Source organism: Bacillus rossius, chromosome 8, assembly GCF_032445375.1.
Source record: "Bacillus rossius redtenbacheri isolate Brsri chromosome 8, Brsri_v3, whole genome shotgun sequence".
Taxonomy (NCBI): Eukaryota; Metazoa; Arthropoda; class Insecta; order Phasmatodea; family Bacillidae; genus Bacillus; species Bacillus rossius.
Genome location: NC_086336.1, coordinates 59,805,169 through 59,828,508, shown reverse-complemented (window position 1 = coordinate 59,828,508; position 23,340 = coordinate 59,805,169). Strand labels below are relative to the sequence as shown.

General features: G+C 43.0%; 1 protein-coding gene across 1 annotated transcript in view; it reads right to left on the bottom strand.

The window, feature by feature from the left end:
• Positions 1-536: 536 nt before the first annotated feature.
• LOC134535382 (uncharacterized) overlaps positions 537-23,340 on the bottom strand; it is an 89,694-nt gene continuing 66,890 nt past the window's right edge. Inside the window, exons 36-43 of the mRNA XM_063374456.1 lie at positions 20,902-21,085; positions 19,583-19,784; positions 11,879-12,156; positions 10,857-11,056; positions 7,928-8,095; positions 7,127-7,270; positions 4,215-4,293; positions 537-1,997 (exon numbers count right to left, since the gene is read on the bottom strand). Coding sequence (XP_063230526.1) covers positions 1,779-1,997; positions 4,215-4,293; positions 7,127-7,270; positions 7,928-8,095; positions 10,857-11,056; positions 11,879-12,156; positions 19,583-19,784; positions 20,902-21,085 — 1,474 coding nt within the window. The 3' untranslated portion in view covers positions 537-1,778. The remainder of the gene's footprint in view (positions 1,998-4,214; positions 4,294-7,126; positions 7,271-7,927; positions 8,096-10,856; positions 11,057-11,878; positions 12,157-19,582; positions 19,785-20,901; positions 21,086-23,340) is intronic.

Below are 23,340 nucleotides of genomic sequence, written 5' to 3'. Positions count from 1 at the left end.
GTATTATTTAATTATATTTCTTATTCACAACACCCTATCACCAGGGTGACGGTTCTGTTCAGGAACAAAAAAAATGTCACATTACAAATCATTTTGACAGGACTTTAATTGCAATTTAATTAGGCAGTACGAAGTCTGCCGGGTCATATAGTTTTAAATAAAAACGGACCGATTCGATGGTGTGACTCCAAGCACTATTTTTTACACGCCTTGCAATTATGGTTGGTCGGATGAAAAATTTATTCAGACAAAATATTTGGTATTACTCCTACGAATTTATGACTGCTTATTTGTTAAGAAATTTGCTGAAATGAGGAAGTGTGTTTCATAGAAAAATATAATACTAGGAGAGGACATGCAGAAAATAAGTGTGACAAATTGAATGAAAAAAGAAATTGTTCATACTGATACTATTGGAGCTACAATTTTTCTTTATTAGGTCGACGATATTCTTTATTTTACTTGGCATTCTAGGAACGTGTTGAAATGTTTCTGACACACTTTTATCTTATCGAAAGCTACAAAATAATCCATTTTATTATCCCTCTAGACCCACAAATTACTTTTGAGCACTATCCTGTCAAAAGGCGTCAAGTATACTAATCACGAAACCTTTATCACCCACGAATTGCGCGCAATGCCTCGCATAAGTGCAGAGTACCTTCCGCAGCTAATCAACGACAACTTACTTCTTACTCTTGAGCAGCGAAAGAATAAACATTTATTTCACTTACTTGATATTGTTTCACTATTTGTTAACTATTACTCTAAATTTACCATAAAAATTATTTTGTTGTTGTTTAACAATGGTTTTCTTGAAACATGTTCAAGCTATTCAAATACACACTTGATTTATTTCAAAACCTGTTGTTTGGTTATACATTACAATTTTTTTTTTAAGATCTATTGTTGTATTAATTTTCCAAATTGTTGCACAAACTATTTTTTTGGCACAAACGAAACTCTTTTTCTTTGACAGTAACTTAATATAGCTTTAAAATAAGTTTTTGAATCCATAATATAACAGCTAATGGTGGTACCTAAAGGAATTCAATCTAACAGGGAAGGGTAGATTGACGTCAAAAGGGTTAGAACCCTTTTACTTTAAGTCCCGCTTCAGAAAAGTTTCAAACTTTCAATTATTTGACAATAAGTCAATGTCCGTATCTTACGATGTGAAGAGTCCTATTTTATTTTTAACCAAAAACTAAGTTCTGTTTTAAATATGCATTCTACAAAGTTGTTATTACAATAAGGTTGTATGTAATCTGCTACCATGATTTAACATAACTTAAGCTCTAAATGTATACCATTCAATGTCTTACATAATTTTTTTTCACAATATGTTATCAAAATCATTTAATAGGCTTGCAAGAATGATTCGTGTAAAATATCATCCTATTGTGTTATATTTGCTCAATGTTTTAATTTTTTACGTCGTTTTGCAAACCACGACATTAATCAACCCTCACTATCTGTGCACTTAAGGAAACAACCATATTTTAAAATTGATAAAGATGACTGTAGAAAGGACATTAAAACAGTTTTTGTTTAAATAATTGGCATGGTAAAAGTATCCAGACTTCATTACCAGTTACATAATGAAAATTCAAAAAAATATTTTATAACAGTTCAATATGTTTTATTGCACCAACAATCTATAATTTAACTGTCTTTATGAATTTTTTGTCAGATATTTGTGGTTTTTACAATTAATTAATTTTTTTTCTCGTTGTACAATTCCACAACGCATAAACTTGTGAATAATGAAAACATTTTCACAGCTGTAAAATAAATAATACAATGAAAAATATTCGCGACAGAAGCGAGATGAGATTGTGAGGAAAATCTTCAACTTCCTCATCTTCGTTCTCGGCGAGCCAGCGCTCTATGGTGTTGTAATGGCGGTGTTTCCACTCCAAGAGTTCATTCGTCGCTGCTATGGCGTTTTGCAAGGCCGTAGCTTCTCGCAACTCACTTGTTAGCAAATAATCCAGCTGAAAAAAATTAATGAATCAATGACTAGTGAAAACCTTCACAAAATTACCACACTTTAATTTTTTTTGTAAACGGAACAGTAAAAATTCCATGCAAGATTACAGGTAGTTGTAAATTTGTAAATTTACATGAAAACACACGTTTCACTACAAAATAGTGTTCCCAGCAATACTGGGTTCGGATTCTTACCTACCCGGGAATTTATGCTTTGTGTTGTCCCAGAACCTCCAATAGTTAAAGTTATTTGTATATCGTTCCCTGAATAGCTTTCCAGTATTAATAAGAATACAATAAAAACAAATTATTAAAATTGTTGCATATCCGATTATATTTCCATAGTTTAAAAAATTATGCTTGAATGAGAAATCAATTAAAATATGAAATCATGCGCTAATTTTTGTAAGAAATACTCTTTATTATCTAGAAAAAATACATCATAAATTTTCCATCGAGCGCTTCAAAAAATATCACTCGTCAAACTGTCAATTTTCCGTAATATGAGATCATTATTCACCAATTGAATACAACCGCATTCTCCTAGCAACACGAAATGTACCGTTATTTTTGTACGATAAAGGAAATATAAGTTACTGACATATATAATTTATCCAGTAATACAGTTTTATAATTAATTACTTCCCTTATAAATCCTGACCACTGAGAATAATAAGCAGAGCAATGACAACAGAGAGTTAAAAGGAAACAGTTTATAAATTCTGATACCAACAACAGAACAGATACAGGATTGCATGGCTTCTGGGTTGTAGCCGCGAGGAAGGCGGAGATATCACCGCCGTTTCGGTAGACGTTTCAGTTGCCATCGTCAGGGTCTCAGTTACCTACCAGTTACCAGTAGGCCTAGAAAGCCTGCGATTTTATTATGAACAGATAAAAGTGTGGTACTTCCACTTAAGCGTATTATTATTTTTTATTTTTTGGTTTTCATGACCCTGCAACCGGTATCATGCACTGAGATGCGACATTGTGACGTGCATATCAGCAATTTGTTTTATTTTCCTTCAAGATTTAGTGTATAAAATAATAGCTTTTAACTAACTTTAGATACAGAGTGGATTCTCATTAATCCGTACTCCCCTTATCCTACTTTCTGCATTATCCGACGTTTCACAAAAAAAAAAAAAAGTGAGCGAGTCCTTCAGTTCTCGCTAGTGATGTGTATACAACACTAACCTAGAATATTCTTGTATTCTCATGCGTAAATACACTTACTTACAATACGAAAAATATCGGGCTTTGGAAACGAATTTTAAAGTAAAATTCTTAAAAATAATGCCGAGCGTGATAAATATAAGCAAATTATGTTTTCAACTGCATTTCTGGACGCGAACCACACGTAGGCCTACTTTCCACACCCGCCACCGGATTTAAATGCCGTAGAAGTGGCGTCGACTGCTGAATCATTTATGAAATGGCTACGATAAAAGCGATATACCCCGGATTTGGACCTTATTTTCGACCAGGGATTTTATTAAAATACTTCCCACATTGTTAAAATTCTCTAAACCGTTAATACTATAAAATTTCCCTTTGACTTTGTGAACTATGGTTCGAGTCATCCGCCCCAGATGGCAGCACCGCGGTTAAAATTTTACTTTCCATTCACAAATGACTCGTATCGAATGCCGTATACCGAGATATGCGTTACACATAAAAAAAATTATGAATTGGCAACAAGTACTGCAAGTTGCGAGAGTGCGCGAAGTAAATTTTCTTCTCTTCCGATGGCGAGTCTTGGCAGCTAAAACACCGGTTCTCGTGAGGAAAGCAGGCTTCCATCAAAAATTTCTTTAAAAATCACAGACAATTTTTTTGGAGTACTTAATACAAATATGCATCTGTAATTCTTTTTTTAATATAATTCCTTCTGTTATTTTTTTGTAAAAAATTATTATTAGTGTTTTAATGTATAAAATCATAACATAGTTTAAAGTTTACTGTGCTTTTTCTTAACACCTCCATATTATCCGACATTTTTCGCTTATACGACGTTCACTGCTGTAGCTTTTAAGTGACAAAACAGCAATAATGGGTAACATTGATAGTTAATAACACGTGGCAAATATAATGCCTTGACACATGGTGAATCTAATTATTAAAAAAAAAAAACATTATGTCACATGACTTTTTAATATTCCAGAGATATTCACGTAAGAGCTATTGAGTAAAATTATTGGGAAAATGTTAAGTTACCATACCTTCTTTAACTGGTTTCTTGTCGTCAACCTACTGGCAATTCCAGCTATCATGCCTTGCATTGCGTCCGTCCCACCGTTCCTGGAACAGTTATTCATTCTACTGATATATACGAATCGTTGAAAAGTTGGTTCACAGCTTAAAAGAGATAATACGTACGAGCTTATATTTTTAAAAATTTTGCAAACTTCATACAAACCATTCACATAGTATCGTAAACTTCGTGAGTGGTAAAATTAACACTATACTAATCAAATAACTAGCGAGCTTGTGGAAATTATGAGATTTCAGAGACTTCCAAGGCTTCTTCTTTCAGAAAAGTATACTGAGAATATACTAAAGGCTATTTTAAAGTAGAAACATTAGGGTTGTGACGTTAAAATTGTCTCAGAAACGGTTGGGACGATTTAATTGCTGACCCTTCCAAAATTAATGGTGCATGATATTCATAAATTTATAAAATTTAATGACTATTTGTTGTCTGTGCATTACGGTGGTCGATAGGTTAGATCACTTCTGCCCTCCCCCCTTTTCCCTTCCCCCCAAAAATGTATCCCACCTCCCACCAAGGTCACCCGAGTTTTGTTTTCACGGCGAGGTCACGAGGTCACATCCGAATTTTTCAGAAGTAGGAAACGTGGCAGACGATGCCGTGAGTCAGTGGGTTTTGTCGGGGTGCTCCAACATCACGTCAGAGGGTCGCCACAGAAGTTAAGTCGCGGCTACTGGGTACTGGTCCTTTGAGACTGCTAATTCTGCTAGCGCAAACCCTATAACTGGACACACTATTTAATTATTTTTTTTTGCAGCAGTGAGACCACCTGTTGGCCAAACATTAGAAGTTGTTATAATTTTTCCTGCCATATTTGCAGAAATAACGAATTAAAAACACGCACTAGTGATTTACACCAAGATTTGTCTGTGGTGAAGAAACTATATGACATTCTTTTTTTTGTAAAAATACACGTAGCAGTTTGATATACTTATGTAATTTTAAGTTTTAAAATTGTGGTGTAAACAACTCAATAAATATTATAAAGAGACAGACACACTTTCATCCAAGGTAGACTCTTTAATTTGCACCACACATCTACACCTAAGAACATCTATTTCTCACTAAGACAATTTTTTAATACGTTATGTAGGTTAGTTAACTCTAACAAGAAAACTATTCCCATGTAAAATATTAACACAAATTTAAAAATTTAGAAAAAAATTTTAATACGGGAAAATGTGAAGACGCATTGCTATTGCGAAGACCCGCCATTTCGGCTTCGTAATAACTAAACATTTCGCCTGTCGCGGATACACACTACCAAGCCAATTGTTTACTTGAAAACGTACACTCGAACTATGAAGCCGACGACACTGCGGCGAATCAGCGGGACTTCAGTAGTTTCAACTACATTTCATTTTTAGAACGTAGAAGCTCGTTTTTCACACACTGTCTCCCAAGACTCTCGGACCAATCCTTATTATTTCTTAAAAAAAAAAAATTATTTTATTATATTTTAATTTTTATCCCTGATACTTATTTTTTGTGCGAGAAAAGTAATTTTTACTGTTGCAAGGCTATTCGAAACGTCAATGGTATGCAGTTTTGTGTGTGAGATTCTGATATGCCTTTTCTTTCAATTCATAATCGATGTTATTTTCTTTAATAAAGAAAAGCGTATCGCGAGGTTATTATTTTGATGACATTTGATACGATAAAATCGATTTTCTGTGTATCAATCGATATTATTTTTTGGCTTTAGAATCCGATAGATCATCAGTAAAGTCCCGGAGATTTCGCGGATTCCTCTGGCCTCAGGATAGAATCCAAAGTTATAGGTGTGCTCGACCCATGTTTACTTTCCCATTGGTTGATTTCTTAGCGAGAACATTTTTATCCTTGTTATTTGGCACTATCTGATTCGCTTACTTCTCTCCTAGCTGGTCATCGTTGGCTCACGGTCGTAGAGGGGCGTGTTTAGATAACTGCGGTCCAATCATGAACACAATGCGACAGTGTGGAGGTTTGAATTCTAGCTTGTGACTAAATGAATCCGCGAAATTTCCATGGCTCTAATCATCAGCCATAGAAAACAGGAAGAAGTGATTTTTTTCCCCCTTCTTAGTCTGAATGGGCTTTACATTTCGTCGATAATTCACGCTCTAGTAACTAAAAACGTCTCTCCAAGTGACTTCGATCACAGGCACGAGTGAATGGCCGTACATAGATGGGGGTCTTTTCCCTTGCAAATCTCCGTAACATAATCGTGGTTTCCGTGAATGTTTTGGCAGGAAAGTCATAAACCGTCTGTTCTGCCCAAATGCTGTGAACAGAGGCATGCCTTTTCTGCGAAATGTTTTCTAGACTAGCTGACAGCTAAAGCACCGTAGTGTGGTCTGAATTTCCGTGATTGGTCGATTTTATTTTATGTACATTTTTACTGCTGGTCCACGAATCACAGCCATCCGGCGCGGAAGCAAACGCGTCCTGATTGGCCCGGCCAAATAAGGCAATGGCTTCTCTTGCAGACGGCTGCCAATCACAACGAAGAAACCAATGGTGTGAGCATATATTTAAATCTAATAGGCGTTCAGATTTTTAGCGGAAAATGCCTGCCCCTTGTTTTAAACTAAATTTGCAATATTCAAAATCTTTATCTTCGATCTACATTTAAAAAGTTGTATTAATTTTTTTTTGAATGAATTGTATCTTAATTTTAGTCTCGATATAACCACGTATTATGTATCAACATGATTACATACATGCCTCATCAGTAGTAAATTTAATTGGCTTGTCAATCAGCAAATTTAAATACAGTTTTATATGTCAGATAAGTTCTAGCGTATTTAGTGTAACTTAATTATTTGTATAAAGAGAGTCTCACTGTTGAAAAAAAAAATCTTGAATGAATATACTTACGATTCCGACATTATTTTGACATTCTGTACCAAGAAGTTTAGAGCAATGTCTATCCCTTGATGGGTTTTGTATACTGCATAAAATACATTAGCTCTATGATGCTTCTTTATCATCGAGTTTTCAGTGATGGACATTTGCAAGTATCTGAAAAAATATGAAAATGTTTTAACTTTTATAAGTATGTATACTTAATAACACAAACAATGAAACAATCTTATATTAAATTATTGAATTGAAAAACCTATTAAATTGATTAAAAATCTATAAATATAAGTGTGATAAATGAAAACTTCCAGTTCAATCAAATATTCTAATATTTATGAGATTTCTTTATCATGCGTTTGCATGCGTTATTTTTGCAAACTTGAAAACGCGTTATGTGTAACAAAAAACCTCTCCCCCTCCCTTTACTCGCAAATTTTGTTTCAATAAATTTCATTATTTTATATTTTATATAAATTCCACAGTTAAAATAATAAAAGTAATCGTTTTTACAGCAAGCTACTGTCAAGTTTATTTGCTAACTTAGATTAAATTTACGAGTTGTAGATTGTAACATAAACTATCGACAGTTACTATCGAAGATTAATGGTTGAAATTAATGCATTTAAAAGAAGTGGATTAAAAAATAAATACAGCTTTAACTAAAACATATTAACTAATTTTGCTTAGGCATTAATTCCAGGCAATTGTTAGTTTCATAAATATCACCAAAGTTATCCCCTATAGCTACGATATATTTAACAAATTTCCGCTCTAAGATAACTAATAGAAATCGCTAATAATGCGTTTCATGCTTACTTATTTAGCGTTGATGGGTTCTTAGAACATCCAAGTGCCTCTAGAATCAAAATCTCATCTGTAAAAGCTTTGCCAGATGCGTATCTTGACAACAGGAAGTCCCATTCTTCATTTCCGCCATAAAATACTGCCGTGCAGTAAACGATGCGCTTTATGTCTGGGTGAAACCTAAAATAAAATGTAAATGCAAAGTCATGCCTACAAACAGTTCAGTTGCGTGATTATTCAACCTAAATATAGCATTATCTTTTTTTAGTCTATTTGACCACTGAGGTGGACAATTTATATGTTAATGAAACATATCTTAATGAACATTAAATGTGTGAGTTAAGGTGTCACTACATGCTAGTAGACATACTTTATGGCCATGAAAGAAATACATCTATTTTACATTTTTATTTATTGGAAAATAATTATACATCAATATTATAATCATAGCGTAATATTATTACAACACAAAAAAACACCTAACAAATAGTTTCGTTACAATAAAAAAATTCTTAAATTAGGTATGTCTTAGGAATTGCCAAATTTTGACTGAAAGGGTTATGAAACTGGTATTATAGGCCTGAGAATTACCAATATTTAATGTCTAAAATATTTTTTTACGTAAAAACACAACTATACTTTTAATCAGCACAAAAATATTTAATGACTGATAAATTTTATACAATTGATCATAAAATAATCTTTTTCATAATATTACATTAATAAATTAAGAAAAAAATAAAATTTTCCTATCAGTGATGCCTTATAAAGTATTTTTTAATTCATTGACATCCAAATTTACAATCGAAATGTCTTAAACCGTACCCACATCTTGCGTATGTACACCACTAGACTAAAAGCACGTGCGCATTGGAATCCATCCTGTTAAAATTCACACGGTTGCGTGCGAATTTCACTGCACACTCAACGTACCTAAAATAAGTATAATTTTCAATAAGGTAAGAGTTTATTTTTTTTCGCAAGAATTTTTTTTTGTAACAGACCCAAACTAACTCAAGCTCGGCTCGAGAGATGTGAAAAGGATGGAAGATGGAGGGTAGGGAAGACAGCCCCTGCCATGCCCGAATTGGTTTTTCATTTAATTTTGAATTCTGTAGGATAAATTTGAAAATACTTAAATACTTAAATTAACATGTTAAACTTTTCTCTCATCAAAAGTGGTATTATAGTTTGGTACTTGAGATCATAAATATTTGTGAATATTCCAAGGCCAGTCTCTGGATTATTTAATGTCATCGTTTGCAACTTCGTTCTTTTTTTTGTACGATATTTAAAATCGAACCTACCTTACAGAGGGGAAAGGTAATCCGAATATAGGCCTACTTACCATTAAAAATTTTCACCTTCAATTTGCGAAGGACGCTGGTTACAAATTATCCAGGGATCGTCATAAATTTACGGTTACTTTTCGTAAATTTAAATGTACGAAGCTCACTTACGTCATACACGAACCTACAAGAATAATCTTGATATTCTATCAAAACATTCAAAAACTTGTTTAGACTTCTGTACAAACATTCTTATTTGTTTTACGTGTGTGTGTTCACCTCAAAAACAAAACTCGGAAGTTAAAATACTACGTAGTTTTCCAGTTATATGAAAGAACGAAAAGTACGTAAATTTACTTTAGTTTCTAAGTCAGTACATTATTTATTATTTTCACAGGTCACATGGCTACAATGAACATACAATAGCACATAAAATGGCACGCCCCAACTATCCCCCTTCTTACGTGCTTAAACAATTTGCACGATACAGTACAAAACCGGTTTATAAAAAAGAAAATAATATTATATTCACTAAAATTCCCAGAAAAAAATTAGAAAAAACGCAGAGTACATAAAGAAGTCAATAAACAGAAAGTTCAATCGATCAGTAAGGGTGGGTATCCATACGTTGCAAACGATGGTAACGTAGCCCCGTTGCTCTATCGTTTAAAAACAATTTTTCTTTACATATTAACTATTTATACATGATTATTTCATTTTCTTCTGTTTATAAAAAAAGATCAGGTGGTGCACATTACCGTAAAATAAAACCCACACTAAACAAACAATAATATTTAAATAATAATTTATGTTTTTCTGCTATTATTTTTTAAATCTAATTCATACATTAAATAGCGTCATAAACATTTCAATTAACATTTAATTATAAGCATTAATGCTCTCTATAAATTAACAGAAGCAAGGCGGTCAGTAGCGCTATCTATCGTGTCGATTGTAAAACACTACCTGGGCACATATCGGGCTGTTTGAGTGGCCACCCGCTGATTCTGACTTCGTTGCACCGTAGTCGTGCCACGGGGCTACGCGTGACGGATGGAAAGCGACAAATGGGCACCTACCGCAGGAGCGTGCAGGAGTGAGCAGGAGCGTGCAGGAGCGTGCAGGAGTGTGCAGGAGAGGAGCAGGAGCGTGCAGGAGTGTACAGGAGAGTGCAGGAGAGGAGCAGGAGCGTCCAGAAGTGTGCAGGAGTGTGTATGAGTGTGTGCAGGAGAGGTGCAGGAGCGTGCATGAGAGGTGCAGGAGAGGTGCAGGAGTGTGTATGAGTGTGTGCAGGAGAGGTGCAGGAGTGTGCAGGAGTGTGCAGGAGTCTGTAGGAGTGTGCAGGAGTGTGTATGAGTGTGTGAAGGAGAGGTGCAGGAGCGTGCAGGAGCGTGCAGGAGCGTGCAGGAGCGTGTAGGAGTGTGTGCAGGAGCGTGTAGGAGTGAGCAGGAGCGTGCAGGAGTGTGTGCAGGAGCGTGCAGCAGCGTGCAGGAGTAAGCAGGAGTGTACAGGAGCGTGCAGGAGGGTGTGCAGGAGTGTGCAGGAGCGTGCAGGAGTAAGCAGGAGTGTACAGGAGAGTGCAGGAGAGGTGCAGGAGCGTGCAGCAGCGTGCAGGAGCGTGCAGCAGCGTGCAGGAGAGTGCCAAGGCTCACGCGCGCTCCTCGCCGGACCCGGGGCGGCTGGCCCAGGCGCCGAACAGCCGCCTCGCCGCCGCCGCGCAGTCGGGGTGCCCCAGGCGGCAGGCCCACGCCAGCAGCGAGGCGCGGGTGGTCCCCGCGAGGTGCGCCTCGCCCCGGGACCCGGAGAACCCCACCGAGGCGTAGAAGCCCCGCAGCGACCTCAGCACGTGGGCCTGCGGACAGTCCCGCCACTAAGCTGTGTGTTTCTAACTTGTGATAGTTCTAAGTTGTGACGTTTCTAAGTTACGTGTTTCTAAGTTATGGCAGTTCTAAGTTGTGTGTTTCTAAGTTTTGATAGTTCTAAATTATGACTTTCTACGTTATGACGTTTCTAAGTTGTGTGGTTCTGCGTTGTGTTTTTTCTAAGTTGTGAGTTTCTAAGTTACGTGGATTTTTCCAAGTTTTTATAAGTAATGACAGTTCTAAGTTATGACTTTCTAAGTTATGTGGTGTTCCCTCCCGCCACGTGTCGATCGGGTGAAGCCGGGGTGTTCCATCTCGGCTCTCGGCGAACAACGTTTGGCGGGGGGCGATTTTCGCGGAACGACACGGATTTACGCGTGGGGAACGAAAAAAGGTGTAACCACGGCGCTGACTTAATCAGCGGAAGGCGCAAACCAAAGTTCAAAAAAAAAGCAACAGGGAATCTTCATAGTAATAACTGTTGGGTGAAGATTAACGAAAAGGCAGCAGTTTTATAACATTCCTGGTCGACTATCAGGTCCAAAGCTAAAGGTACAATATTTTATTTTCTTCAGATTTTATCGGGGTCGTTTCAAGAAGTCACAATTTGCGTATTTTAAATTTTACGTTAAATCATAAATGTATTCGCAACGTGAGAATGCACGAATTTGCTAGTTACCGAGGTTAGATGTTACACATGTCCCGGTCGGCCAGTAAAAGACTCGCTGGCTCAAGCGTAGTGATTGCATTGTGGGAGTAAAAATAGTTCTCTCGCTGTGTAATGAACAAGGATGTGACTAAAGCTAGCGCACCTGGAAAGGTTCGTGGGCATCCGTGCCGACCAGCGTGTCGTCTAGGAAGAGCAGCGCGTTGAAGGCGGAAGTCCAGGGAACGGGATCTGTCTCCCTGGACAGGTACCGGGTCACGTCCAGGGCGAACCGGTAGTCGAGGAGGCCGGCCCTCGCCAGGCTCAGGCTGTCGTCCAGCAGCTGGGCTCGGTTCAGCACGTGCACCTTCTGGTGACCGTCCCCTCCGAGGTGCGCGGCGATCCTGCGCCAGTTCTCCTCGTCGTAGTTCACCCGGTAGTAGCCTGTGGGCAAGGACTGCATTGTCAGCTGCACACAGTCCTGCCGTGGGTGGAGGAATAATACTGCCCTCAACAAGACAAGGGTTGACCTACCAGTTCTCCTCGTCGTAGTTCACCCGTAGTAGCCTGTGGGCGAGGACTGCATTGTCAGCTGCACACAGTCCTGCCGTGGGTGGAGGAATAATACTGCCCTCAACAAGATAAGGGTTGACCCGCCAGTTCTCCTCGTCGTAGTTCACCCGGTAGTAGCCTGTGGGCGAGGACTGCATTTTCAGCTGCACACAGTCCTGCCGTAAGTGTAGGAATAATACTGCCCTCAACAAGATAAGGGTTGACCCGCCAGTTCTCCTCGTCGTAGTAGCCTGTGGGCGAGGACTGTATTGCCAGCTACACCCAGTCCTGCCGTAGGTGGAGGAATAATACTGCACTCAACAAGATAAGGGTTGACCCGCCAGTTCTCCTCGTCGTAGTTCACCCGGTAGTAGCCTGTGGGCAAGGACTGCATTGTCAGCTGCACACAGTCCTGCTGTGGGTGGAGGAATAATACTGCCCTCAACAAGATAAGGGTTGACCCGCCAGTTCTCCTCGTCGTAGTTCACCCGGTAGTAACCTGTGGGCGAGGACTGTATTGTCAGCTGCACACAGTCCTGCCGTGGGTGTAGGAATAATACTGCCCTCAACAAGATAAGGGTTGACCCGCCAGTTCTCCTCGTCGTAGTTCACCCGGTAGTAGCCTGTGGGCGAGGACTGTATTGTCAGCTGCACACAGTCCTGCTGTGGGTGGAGGAATAATACTGCCCTCAACAAGATAAGGGTTGACCCGCCAGTTCTCCTCGTCGTAGTTCACCCGGTAGTAGCCTGTGGGCGAGGACTGCATTGTCAGCTGCACACAGTCCTGCCGTGGGTGTTGGAATAATACTGCCCTCAACAAGATAAGGGTTGACCCGCCAGTTCTCCTCGTCGTAGTTCACCCGGTAGTAGCCTGTGGGCGAGGACTGCATTGTCAGCTGCACACAGTCCTGCCGTGGGTGGAGGAATAATACTGCCCTCAACAAGATAAGGGTTGACCCGCCAGTTCTCCTCGTCGTAGTTCACCCGGTAGTAGCCTGTGGGCGAGGACTGCATTGTCAGCTGCACACAGTCCTGCTGTGGGTGGAGGAATAATACTGCCCTCAACAAGACAAGGGTTGACCCGCCAGTTCTCCTCGTCGTAGTTCACCCAGTAGTAACCTGTGGGCAAGGACTGCATTGTCAGCTGCACACAGTCCTGCCGTGGGTGTAGGAATAATACTGCCCTCAACAAGATAAGGGTTGACCCGCCAGTTCTCCTCGTCGTAGTTCACCCGGTAGTAGCCTGTGGGCGAGGACTGCATTATCAGCTGCACACAGTCCTGCCGTGGGTGGAGGAATAATACTGCCCTCAACAAGACAAGGGTTGACCCGCCAGTTCTCCTCGTCGTAGTTCACCCGGTAGTTGCCCGTGGGCGAGGACTGCATTGTCAGCTGCACACAGTCCTGCCGTGGGTGGTGGAATAATACTGCCCTCAACAAGATAAGGGTTGACCCGCCAGTTCTCCTCGTCGTAGTTCACCCGGTAGTAGCCTGTGGGCGAGGACTGCATTGTCAGCTGCACACAGTCCTGCCGTGGGTGGAGGAATAATACTGCCATCAACAAGATAAGGGTTGACCCGCCAGTTCTCCTCGTCGTAGTTCACCCGGTAGTAGCCTGTGGGCGAGGACTGCATTGTCAGCTGCACACAGTCCTGCTGTGGGTGGAGGAATAATACTGCCCTCAACAAGACAAGGGTTGACCCGCCAGTTCTCCTCGTCGTAGTAGCCTGTGGGCGAGGATTGTATTGCCAACTACACCCAGTCCTGCCGTGGGTAGAGGAATAATACTGCCCTCAACAAGATAAGGGTTGACCCGCCAGTTCTCCTCGTCGTAGTTCACCCGGTAGTAGCCTGTGGGCAAGGACTGCATTGTCAGCTGCACACAGTCCTGCCGTGGGTGGAGGATAAATACTGCCCTCAACAAGACAAGGGTTGACCCGCCAGTTCTCCTCGTCGAAGTAGCCTGTGGGCGAGGACTGTATTGCCAGCTACACCCAGTCCTGCCGTGGGTGTAGGAATAATACTGCCCTCAACAAGATAAGGGTTGACCCGCCAGTTCTCCTCGTCGTAGTTCACCCGGTAGTAGCCTGTGGGCAAGGACTGCATTGTCAGCTGCACACAGTCCTGCTGTGGGTGGAGGAATAATACTGCCCTCAACAAGATAAGGGTTGACCCGCCAGTTCTCCTCGTCGTAGTAGCCTGTGGGCGAGGACTGTATTGCCAGCTACACCCAGTCCTGCCGTAGGTGGAGGAATAATACTGCACTCAACAAGATAAGGGTTGACCCGCCAGTTCTCCTCGTCGTAGTTCACCCGGTAGTAGCCTGTGGGCAAGGACTGCATTGTCAGCTGCACACAGTCCTGCTGTGGGTGGAGGAATAATACTGCCCTCAACAAGATAAGGGTTGACCCGCCAGTTCTCCTCGTCGTAGTTCACCCAGTAGTAACCTGTGGGCAAGGACTGCATTGTCAGCTGCACACAGTCCTGCCGTGGGTGTAGGAATAATACTGCCCTCAACAAGATAAGGGTTGACCCGCCAGTTCTCCTCGTCGTAGTTCACCCGGTAGTAGCCTGTGGGCGAGGACTGTATTGTCAGCTGCACACAGTCCTGCTGTGGGTGGAGGAATAATACTGCCCTCAACAAGATAAGGGTTGACCCGCCAGTTCTCCTCGTCGTAGTTCACCCGGTAGTAGCCTGTGGGCGAGGACTGCATTGTCAGCTGCACACAGTCCTGCCGTGGGTGTTGGAATAATACTGCCCTCAACAAGATAAGGGTTGACCCGCCAGTTCTCCTCGTCGTAGTTCACCCGGTAGTAGCCTGTGGGCGAGGACTGCATTGTCAGCTGCACACAGTCCTGCCGTGGGTGGAGGAATAATACTGCCCTCAACAAGATAAGGGTTGACCCGCCAGTTCTCCTCGTCGTAGTTCACCCGGTAGTAGCCTGTGGGCGAGGACTGCATTGTCAGCTGCACACAGTCCTGCTGTGGGTGGAGGAATAATACTGCCCTCAACAAGACAAGGGTTGACCCGCCAGTTCTCCTCGTCGTAGTTCACCCAGTAGTAACCTGTGGGCAAGGACTGCATTGTCAGCTGCACACAGTCCTGCCGTGGGTGGAGGAATAATACTGCCCTCAACAAGACAAGGGTTGACCCGCCAGTTCTCCTCGTCGTAGTTCACCCGGTAGTTGCCCGTGGGCGAGGACTGCATTGTCAGCTGCACACAGTCCTGCCGTGGGTGGTGGAATAATACTGCCCTCAACAAGATAAGGGTTGACCCGCCAGTTCTCCTCGTCGTAGTTCACCCGGTAGTAGCCTGTGGGCGAGGACTGCATTGTCAGCTGCACACAGTCCTGCCGTGGGTGGAGGAATAATACTGCCCTCAACAAGATAAGGGTTGACCCGCCAGTTCTCCTCGTCGTAGTTCACCCGGTAGTAGCCTGTGGGCGAGGACTGCATTGTCAGCTGCACACAGTCCTGCTGTGGGTGGAGGAATAATACTGCCCTCAACAAGACAAGGGTTGACCCGCCAGTTCTCCTCGTCGTAGTAGCCTGTGGGCGAGGACTGTATTGCCAGCTACACCCAGTCCTGCCGTGGGTAGAGGAATAATACTGCCCTCAACAAGATAAGGGTTGACCCGCCAGTTCTCCTCGTCGTAGTTCACCCGGTAGTAGCCTGTGGGCAAGGACTGCATTGTCAGCTGCACACAGTCCTGCCGTGGGTGGAGGATAAATACTGCCCTCAACAAGACAAGGGTTGACCCGCCAGTTCTCCTCGTCGAAGTAGCCTGTGGGCGAGGACTGTATTGCCAGCTACACCCAGTCCTGCCGTGGGTGTAGGAATAATACTGCCCTCAACAAGATAAGGGTTGACCCGCCAGTTCTCCTCGTCGTAGTTCACCCGGTAGTAGCCTGTGGGCAAGGACTGCATTGTCAGCTGCACACAGTCCTGCTGTGGGTGGAGGAATAATACTGCCCTCAACAAGATAAGGGTTGACCCGCCAGTTCTCCTCGTCGTAGTTCACCCAGTAGTAACCTGTGGGCAAGGACTGCATTGTCAGCTGCACACAGTCCTGCCGTGGGTGTAGGAATAATAATGCCCTCAACAAGATAAGGGTTGACTCGCCAGTTCTCCTCGTCGTAGTTCACCCGGTAGTAGCCTGTGGGCGAGGACTGTATTGTCAGCTGCACACAGTCCTGCTGTGGGTGGAGGAATAATACTGCCCTCAACAAGATAAGGGTTGACCCGCCAGTTCTCCTCGTCGTAGTTCACCCGGTAGTAGCCTGTGGGCGAGGACTGCATTGTCAGCTGCACACAGTCCTGCCGTGGGTGTTGGAATAATACTGCCCTCAACAAGATAAGGGTTGACCCGCCAGTTCTCCTCGTCGTAGTTCACCCGGTAGTAGCCTGTGGGCGAGGACTGCATTGTCAGCTGCACACAGTCCTGCCGTGGGTGGAGGAATAATACTGCCCTCAACAAGATAAGGGTTGACCCGCCAGTTCTCCTCGTCGTAGTTCACCCGGTAGTAGCCTGTGGGCGAGGACTGCATTGTCAGCTGCACACAGTCCTGCTGTGGGTGGAGGAATAATACTGCCCTCAACAAGACAAGGGTTGACCCGCCAGTTCTCCTCGTCGTAGTTCACCCATTAGTAACCTGTGGGCAAGGACTGCATTGTCAGCTGCACACAGTCCTGCCGTGGGTGTAGGAATAATACTGCCCTCAACAAGATAAGGGTTGACCCGCCAGTTCTCCTCGTCGTAGTTCACCCGGTAGTAGCCTGTGGGCGAGGACTGCATTATCAGCTGCACACAGTCCTGCCGTGGGTGGAGGAATAATACTGCCCTCAACAAGACAAGGGTTGACCCGCCAGTTCTCCTCGTCGTAGTTCACCCGGTAGTTGCCCGTGGGCGAGGACTGCATTGTCAGCTGCACACAGTCCTGCCGTGGGTGGTGGAATAATACTGCCCTCAACAAGATAAGGGTTGACCCGCCAGTTCTCCTCGTCGTAGTTCACCCGGTAGTAGCCTGTGGGCGAGGACTGCATTGTCAGCTGCACACAGTCCTGCCGTGGGTGGAGGAATAATACTGCCCTCAACAAGATAAGGGTTGACCCGCCAGTTCTCCTCGTCGTAGTTCACCCGGTAGTAGCCTGTGGGCGAGGACTGCATTGTCAGCTGCACACAGTCCTGCTGTGGGTGGAGGAATAATACTGCCCTCAACAAGACAAGGGTTGACCCGCCAGTTCTCCTCGTCGTAGTAGCCTGTGGGCGAGGACTGTATTGCCAGCTACACCCAGTCCTGCCGTGGGTAGAGGAATAATACTGCCCTCAACAAGATAAGGGTTGACCCGCCAGTTCTCCTCGTCGTAGTTCACCCGGTAGTAGCCTGTGGGCAAGGACTGCATTGTCAGCTGCACACAGTCCTGCCGTGGGTGGAGGAATAATACTGCCCTCAACAAGACAAGGGTTGACCCGCCAGTTCTCCTCGTCGAAGTAGCCTGTGGGCGAGGACTGTATTGCCAGCTACACCCAGTCCTGCCGTGGGTGTAGGAATAATACTGCCCTCAACAAGATAAGGGTTGACCCGCCAGTTCTCCTCGTCGTAGTTCACCCGGTAGTAGCCTGTGGGCGAGGACTGCATTGTCAGCTGCACACAGTTCTGCCGTGGGTGGATGAATAATTTTGCCCTCAACAAGACAAGGGTTGACCTGCCAGTTCTCCTCGTCGTAGTAGCCTGTGGGCGAGGACTGTATTGCCAGCTACACCCAGTCCTGCCGTAGGTGGAGGAATAATACTGCCCTCAACAAGATAAGGGTTGACCCGCCAGTTCTCCTCGTCGTAGTTCACCCGGTAGTAGCCTGTGGGCAAGGACTGCATTGTCAGCTGCACACAGTCCTGCTGTGGGTGGAGGAATAATACTGCCCTCAACAAGATAAGGGTTGACCCGCCAGTTCTCCTCGTCGTAGTTCACCCAGTAGTAGCCTGTGGACAAGGACTGCATTGTCAGCTGCACACAGTCCTGCCGTGGGTGTAGGAATATTACTGCCCTCAACAAGATAAGGGTTGACCCGCCAGTTCTCCTCGTCGTAGTTCACCCGGTAGTAGCCTGTGGGCGAGGACTGTATTGCTAGCTACACCCAGTCCTGCCGTGGGTGGAGAAATAATACTGCCCTCAACAAGATAAGGGTTGACCCGCCATTTCTCCTCGTCGTAGTTCACCCGGTAGTAGCCTGTGGGCAAGGACTGCATTGTCAGCTGCACACAGTCCTGCTGTGGGTGGAGGAATAATACTGCCCTCAACAAGATAAGGGTTGACCCACCAGTTCTCCTCGTCGTAGTTCACCCGGTAGTAGCCTGTGGGCAAGGAATGCATTGTCAGCTGCACACAGTCCTGCCGTGGGTGGAGGAATAATACTGCCCTCAACGAGATACGGGTTGACTCGCTAGTTCTCCTCGTCGTAGTTCACCCGGTAATAGGTTGTAGGCGAGGACAACATACACCAAGTCTTACCGTGGGTGCCCACAAAAAAAGCTACATGGTAATGTTGATATGGGAAGAATGAGAAATCTACCCAGGACTGAACTGTGTTGTGTAGACACGTGTGTTGTGTAGCCTATGACACATGTCTTTAATAACAAATACTTAACATACTGAAGTTTATGAAGGAATACGACTGACCAGAAAAAAAACTCTCGATGAAGATTGAATCAAAAATGCTGCATGTTCAAATGGGTTGATGTCGACATGGGTTGACATAAATGGGTTGATGTTCTAGTTTTTTGTAGTATAGGAATGTATATTCTGCGCCTGTTACCGACCCGAGGAGCCTGGAGCGGGCCAATGACCGACCACCCTGACATTACGGCGGCCATATCGGATGACCTTGACCTTCACCCTTGAACCTTCACATTTAACCTTGACCCTTAAACCCTAACCTTTAACTTTGTTCTTTGACCATAAATTAGGTCACCATCTTGGATTTCTCCATCTTGAAATCGAACGCTCCACTTCTTTGTGTTGCAGTTTTCGTTAAGGCCGCCATACAGTTTTAGTTTTGATAATTTATTCTCCTATAAACATTGTGGGGTATTTAAACCAGCGTTATTTTTTCCTTTGGTTTTTTTGGAGCAGTATTTCAGTATTTATTACTGCCCGCTGTTTCTTAATCTATTTTTAACAGACTAGTTTATTATATATATATATAATTTTCTAAGGAGCTAAGTGCAATATAAAACCTTATAAGGTAATCGATATGCTAGATCCAACCCCATCAGAGACGAGCAAACCCCTTCGTTCACAAGTTGGTGATCCCGCACCTGACTCCTGGTTGTTGAATATCACCCAGTCGCCGCTGGCCGCCACGTGTTGCAGCTGGATGCTGGACTGGCTGTCCAAGATCCAGGCTGAGGGCGTCGTGTTCTCAAATCCCGCTGGAGCATTTGACTGGCTGGTCCACGAGAGAGGAACCGACCATTTTTCATGACCCGCTGCTGCAGATCCGTTCGAGAAGAACCGTGACTGAAAAGAAAAGAAAAAGTGAAATATAAGTGTACGTTCACTACTCGAAGGGAATTTTAATTATAGCGACGACATAATATTTCCAACCGAAGACTACGACGCTATTGTCTGTTTTCAGGCGAAATGTACCTCCTCATGTAAAAATAAATGTGTATAATTATGGATGAAATAATTTTTACGATAAAAGTACAATCGTCTTGCAGTATGTCGCTTCTTTTGAGACCGACATTTTTTGGTTCAGCTCTTCCCTAATATATTGTTACAAACGCGAGAGACCAGAAAACGATGTCAGGTTAGGAGCTGGCTGGCGGCCCTGCCCGGCCACTGGTGTCACGCGCCTGGCCGGATTACAAGAGTCATCGCTAACTCCTCCCTCTTCCGCTTCGCGCTCAACGTCCTTCCTCGGTTCTGCTATCTACCGCTGAGCGGCCTTGGGAATTTCGCAGGCCGCCGCACGGAGTGGCGTGAATGGGCGCCGCCTTTCTGGACTTTTCGGGTGTCGGGTCGGCCCGGGATGAGGCGACACGTCACAGCCACTCTCGTTGGTTCGAGAAGGGCACCATTAGGTACTTAAGCAGGGACGTGGGAGCCTCCGCAGAGTCCCACGACAGTTTCGAGAGTTCGGAGAGTTACGCGAGTGATGGATCCTTATGCCATTTTTAGCCCTCGCCGGGTTAAAACCGAGGACTCCACGACTTAAGTAGTTTTTTTAAATTAAAATTTTTATTATGTAAATTTTTATAAATTTTTTAAAATCTTTCCCGATTTTCCAGCCTTACAAATTACGGATTTTCAATATGGCGGACGTGACATAATCCAAGATGGCAGCCGAGGTCAAGTTAAAGGTCAAATATCTCCTCCAGAGGCTTGTTAGAGGCTTGTAAAATGGGGAATTTGAGCCTCGATTGGGACATTTCAAGCATATGACATTTTTAGCGAATAAAAAGGGAACTTTTTCGAAATAGGAAAATTGGGGGAATTTTGAGGAAATTTGACATTAAAAATGGCCGCCATGATGTCTCAATCCAATGTGGCGGACAGCACCTCGTCGCATAACCCAGAGCCGGGTACAGTATACTACTCACATGATCGTAACGTTGCCCGCGCAACTCCTCACCTGCGAGACGGTGGCGCTGCCGTTGTCGTAGTGGCGGTCGACCCTGAGGACCGGGTAGCCCGCCTGCGACGCCCACCGGCCGAACAGACCCTCGACGGTGGAGTTCCCGGGCAGCCGGCCGTCCGCCGCCGCGTGCGTCTGCAGGGCGGCGTAAAGATGGCCCGGCGCGGCCGTGTCGAAACGGCTGCGGTAACACATCGAGCACGAGCGGGTCGGAGTTCAGCGTCTGGGGCCAACTCTTCTGTGACGGGACAGAGAAAGGGAAAGAACATCGTTTGAAGGGCGGAAACGGGACTACCCCGCTGTCTGAAAAAAAAAAAAAAAAAACAACTTCCGACGCTTTTGACGTGACAACGTCTAATAAATCGATGAACGCCGGCTGCACGCACGAAAAAGTGTCCCGTTACGCACACTGTCCCGTTACTCTGTGTCCCGTTACGCTCATTGTACGCTTGCGCCGCATCCATCATTTCATCAATGTTTTGTTATGACGTCACGTTAAACTATCGTCCGTAAACCGACTTTACAGACAACAAATTTTTTCCAATTATACATACATATATATATATAAACTTTGACTGGATTAAAATCCGTATCGTCTTGGTAGGGAGCGAGATACCTAACCTTCTTTTTAATCTTAGTTCACTGTATACGGCAATTGCGTTGAATGGAACGGAATTCGAATGAATGGAAAAGTGTAAAACACTGTTCTGAAACCTTCAAAATGGGCGGGACACATGTGTATAAACACAAACCAGTATATAGTCATTTTCGTAACCACCAGGGGACGTACCAAAACGTACTGGTGTGCCAAATGAAACTTTGTGGTAGTGAAACTACCCTGGAATATATTTGGTCATAGTCATATAGTCTCAAGTTTTAAAATACCTAAAAAAACCTGGCGTTACAATGATTATAATAAATATTCTCATTGCCATTTTTTCAACGGGTTCCGTAGCACAGTAGTAGAGCGCGCGCTTTTGAATCCCAAGGGCGAAATTTTGACACATTTCAAAACTCGTCACCAATTTTTTTTTTGTAAATTTTTAAATAACATAATATGTAATGTTGTATAATATAATAATAATGTTGAATTAGCTCAGTGAGGTAAAAGTTTTGTTTTATAGTATTTACTTTCAGACTTATTTCAGTCATTCAAGCGAAAACAAATATAGAATCATATCCTTAGTGGTATAGTGAGGCGTGAGGTTTACATGACGGGAATCATCAACACCGTTCACCCCAATATAGTTGAAATGGTTATTCACCCCAAGTTAGTTGAAAGGGGTATTCACCCCAATATAGGGTAGACCGGGGGAAATCGGGTCAATTTTTTGAAATTCCTGAATAAGTATAAAACCAATATTAATTTACCATAAAATAATATACAGTAATGTCAGTCATACATTTATGTACATATTTACATACAAACATTAGCCAATCTTCCTTACGAATTGACATTAAACTTGATAAAAGGAAAATGAAATGTTTTGACCCGATTTGGACAGAAGTGGGGTAAATCGGATCACAAGTGGGGCAAATCGGGTCAACAGATTTTCTTTACTGTTTTGACAGACACATTCCATATACAAACTGTTTACACTGAAAAGCATTGACACGGCGCTCATGGTACCACATTTTGCAAGACTGGCACTGAATCCAATCTCCAGCAGTGCAGCTTCTGATATCTTTGTATGCAATTTTGCACATGTTGCAGAGAACATCTTCCTCATCATCCTGGCCTTCTTCCGAAATTTTCAACTCGGATGTGTTTTTAGTTTTTGTTCGCTTCTTCGTCTTCAGAGGTTCAATTTTGCTTTGCTTTGAACTTAATTTAACACCTGCTTCTTTCTTTTCAATTTCCTGGATTCCAACAATGTGCGATTCTCTTTTGACAGTAGCCTTAGAGAAGCAACAGTTTTTCGTTCACCTATATTCTCTTTGGTGTTAATTTTTCCGGTGTTGGTAACAGGCCTCTCACTTCTTCTGTGGTGCTCCTTCCACTTACACATTTGGCAGTGAACTCGTGATTCTATATTTACATGGAAAATATTTTTATTATTTTAACATGTCCTAAACTTCAATATTATTATAAGTACTTACTAATTTTAACTAAAGTTGAAGTCATGTGCCTTAAATTCATTTTTTCCACTTATTTAGAATAGGCCTTAACTTAAAAATTGAGAAAGAAGAATAAAGTGCTTCACAATATATAGCAAATACAAATATATGAAGCAACCCGATTTTCCCACTGTATGCAGTGACTCGTTTTACCCCAACGGCAGCGACCCGAGTTACCCCATTTCACACTTTAAAAAAAAGAAAAATATTATAAATTCTGTCAAACATATAGAGCTTCAGTAATGCAGAATAATGTTAATTGGGTACATACTTTCGTACTCCATTACTTAAACTACAATACTATTTCGAAATGCGAAC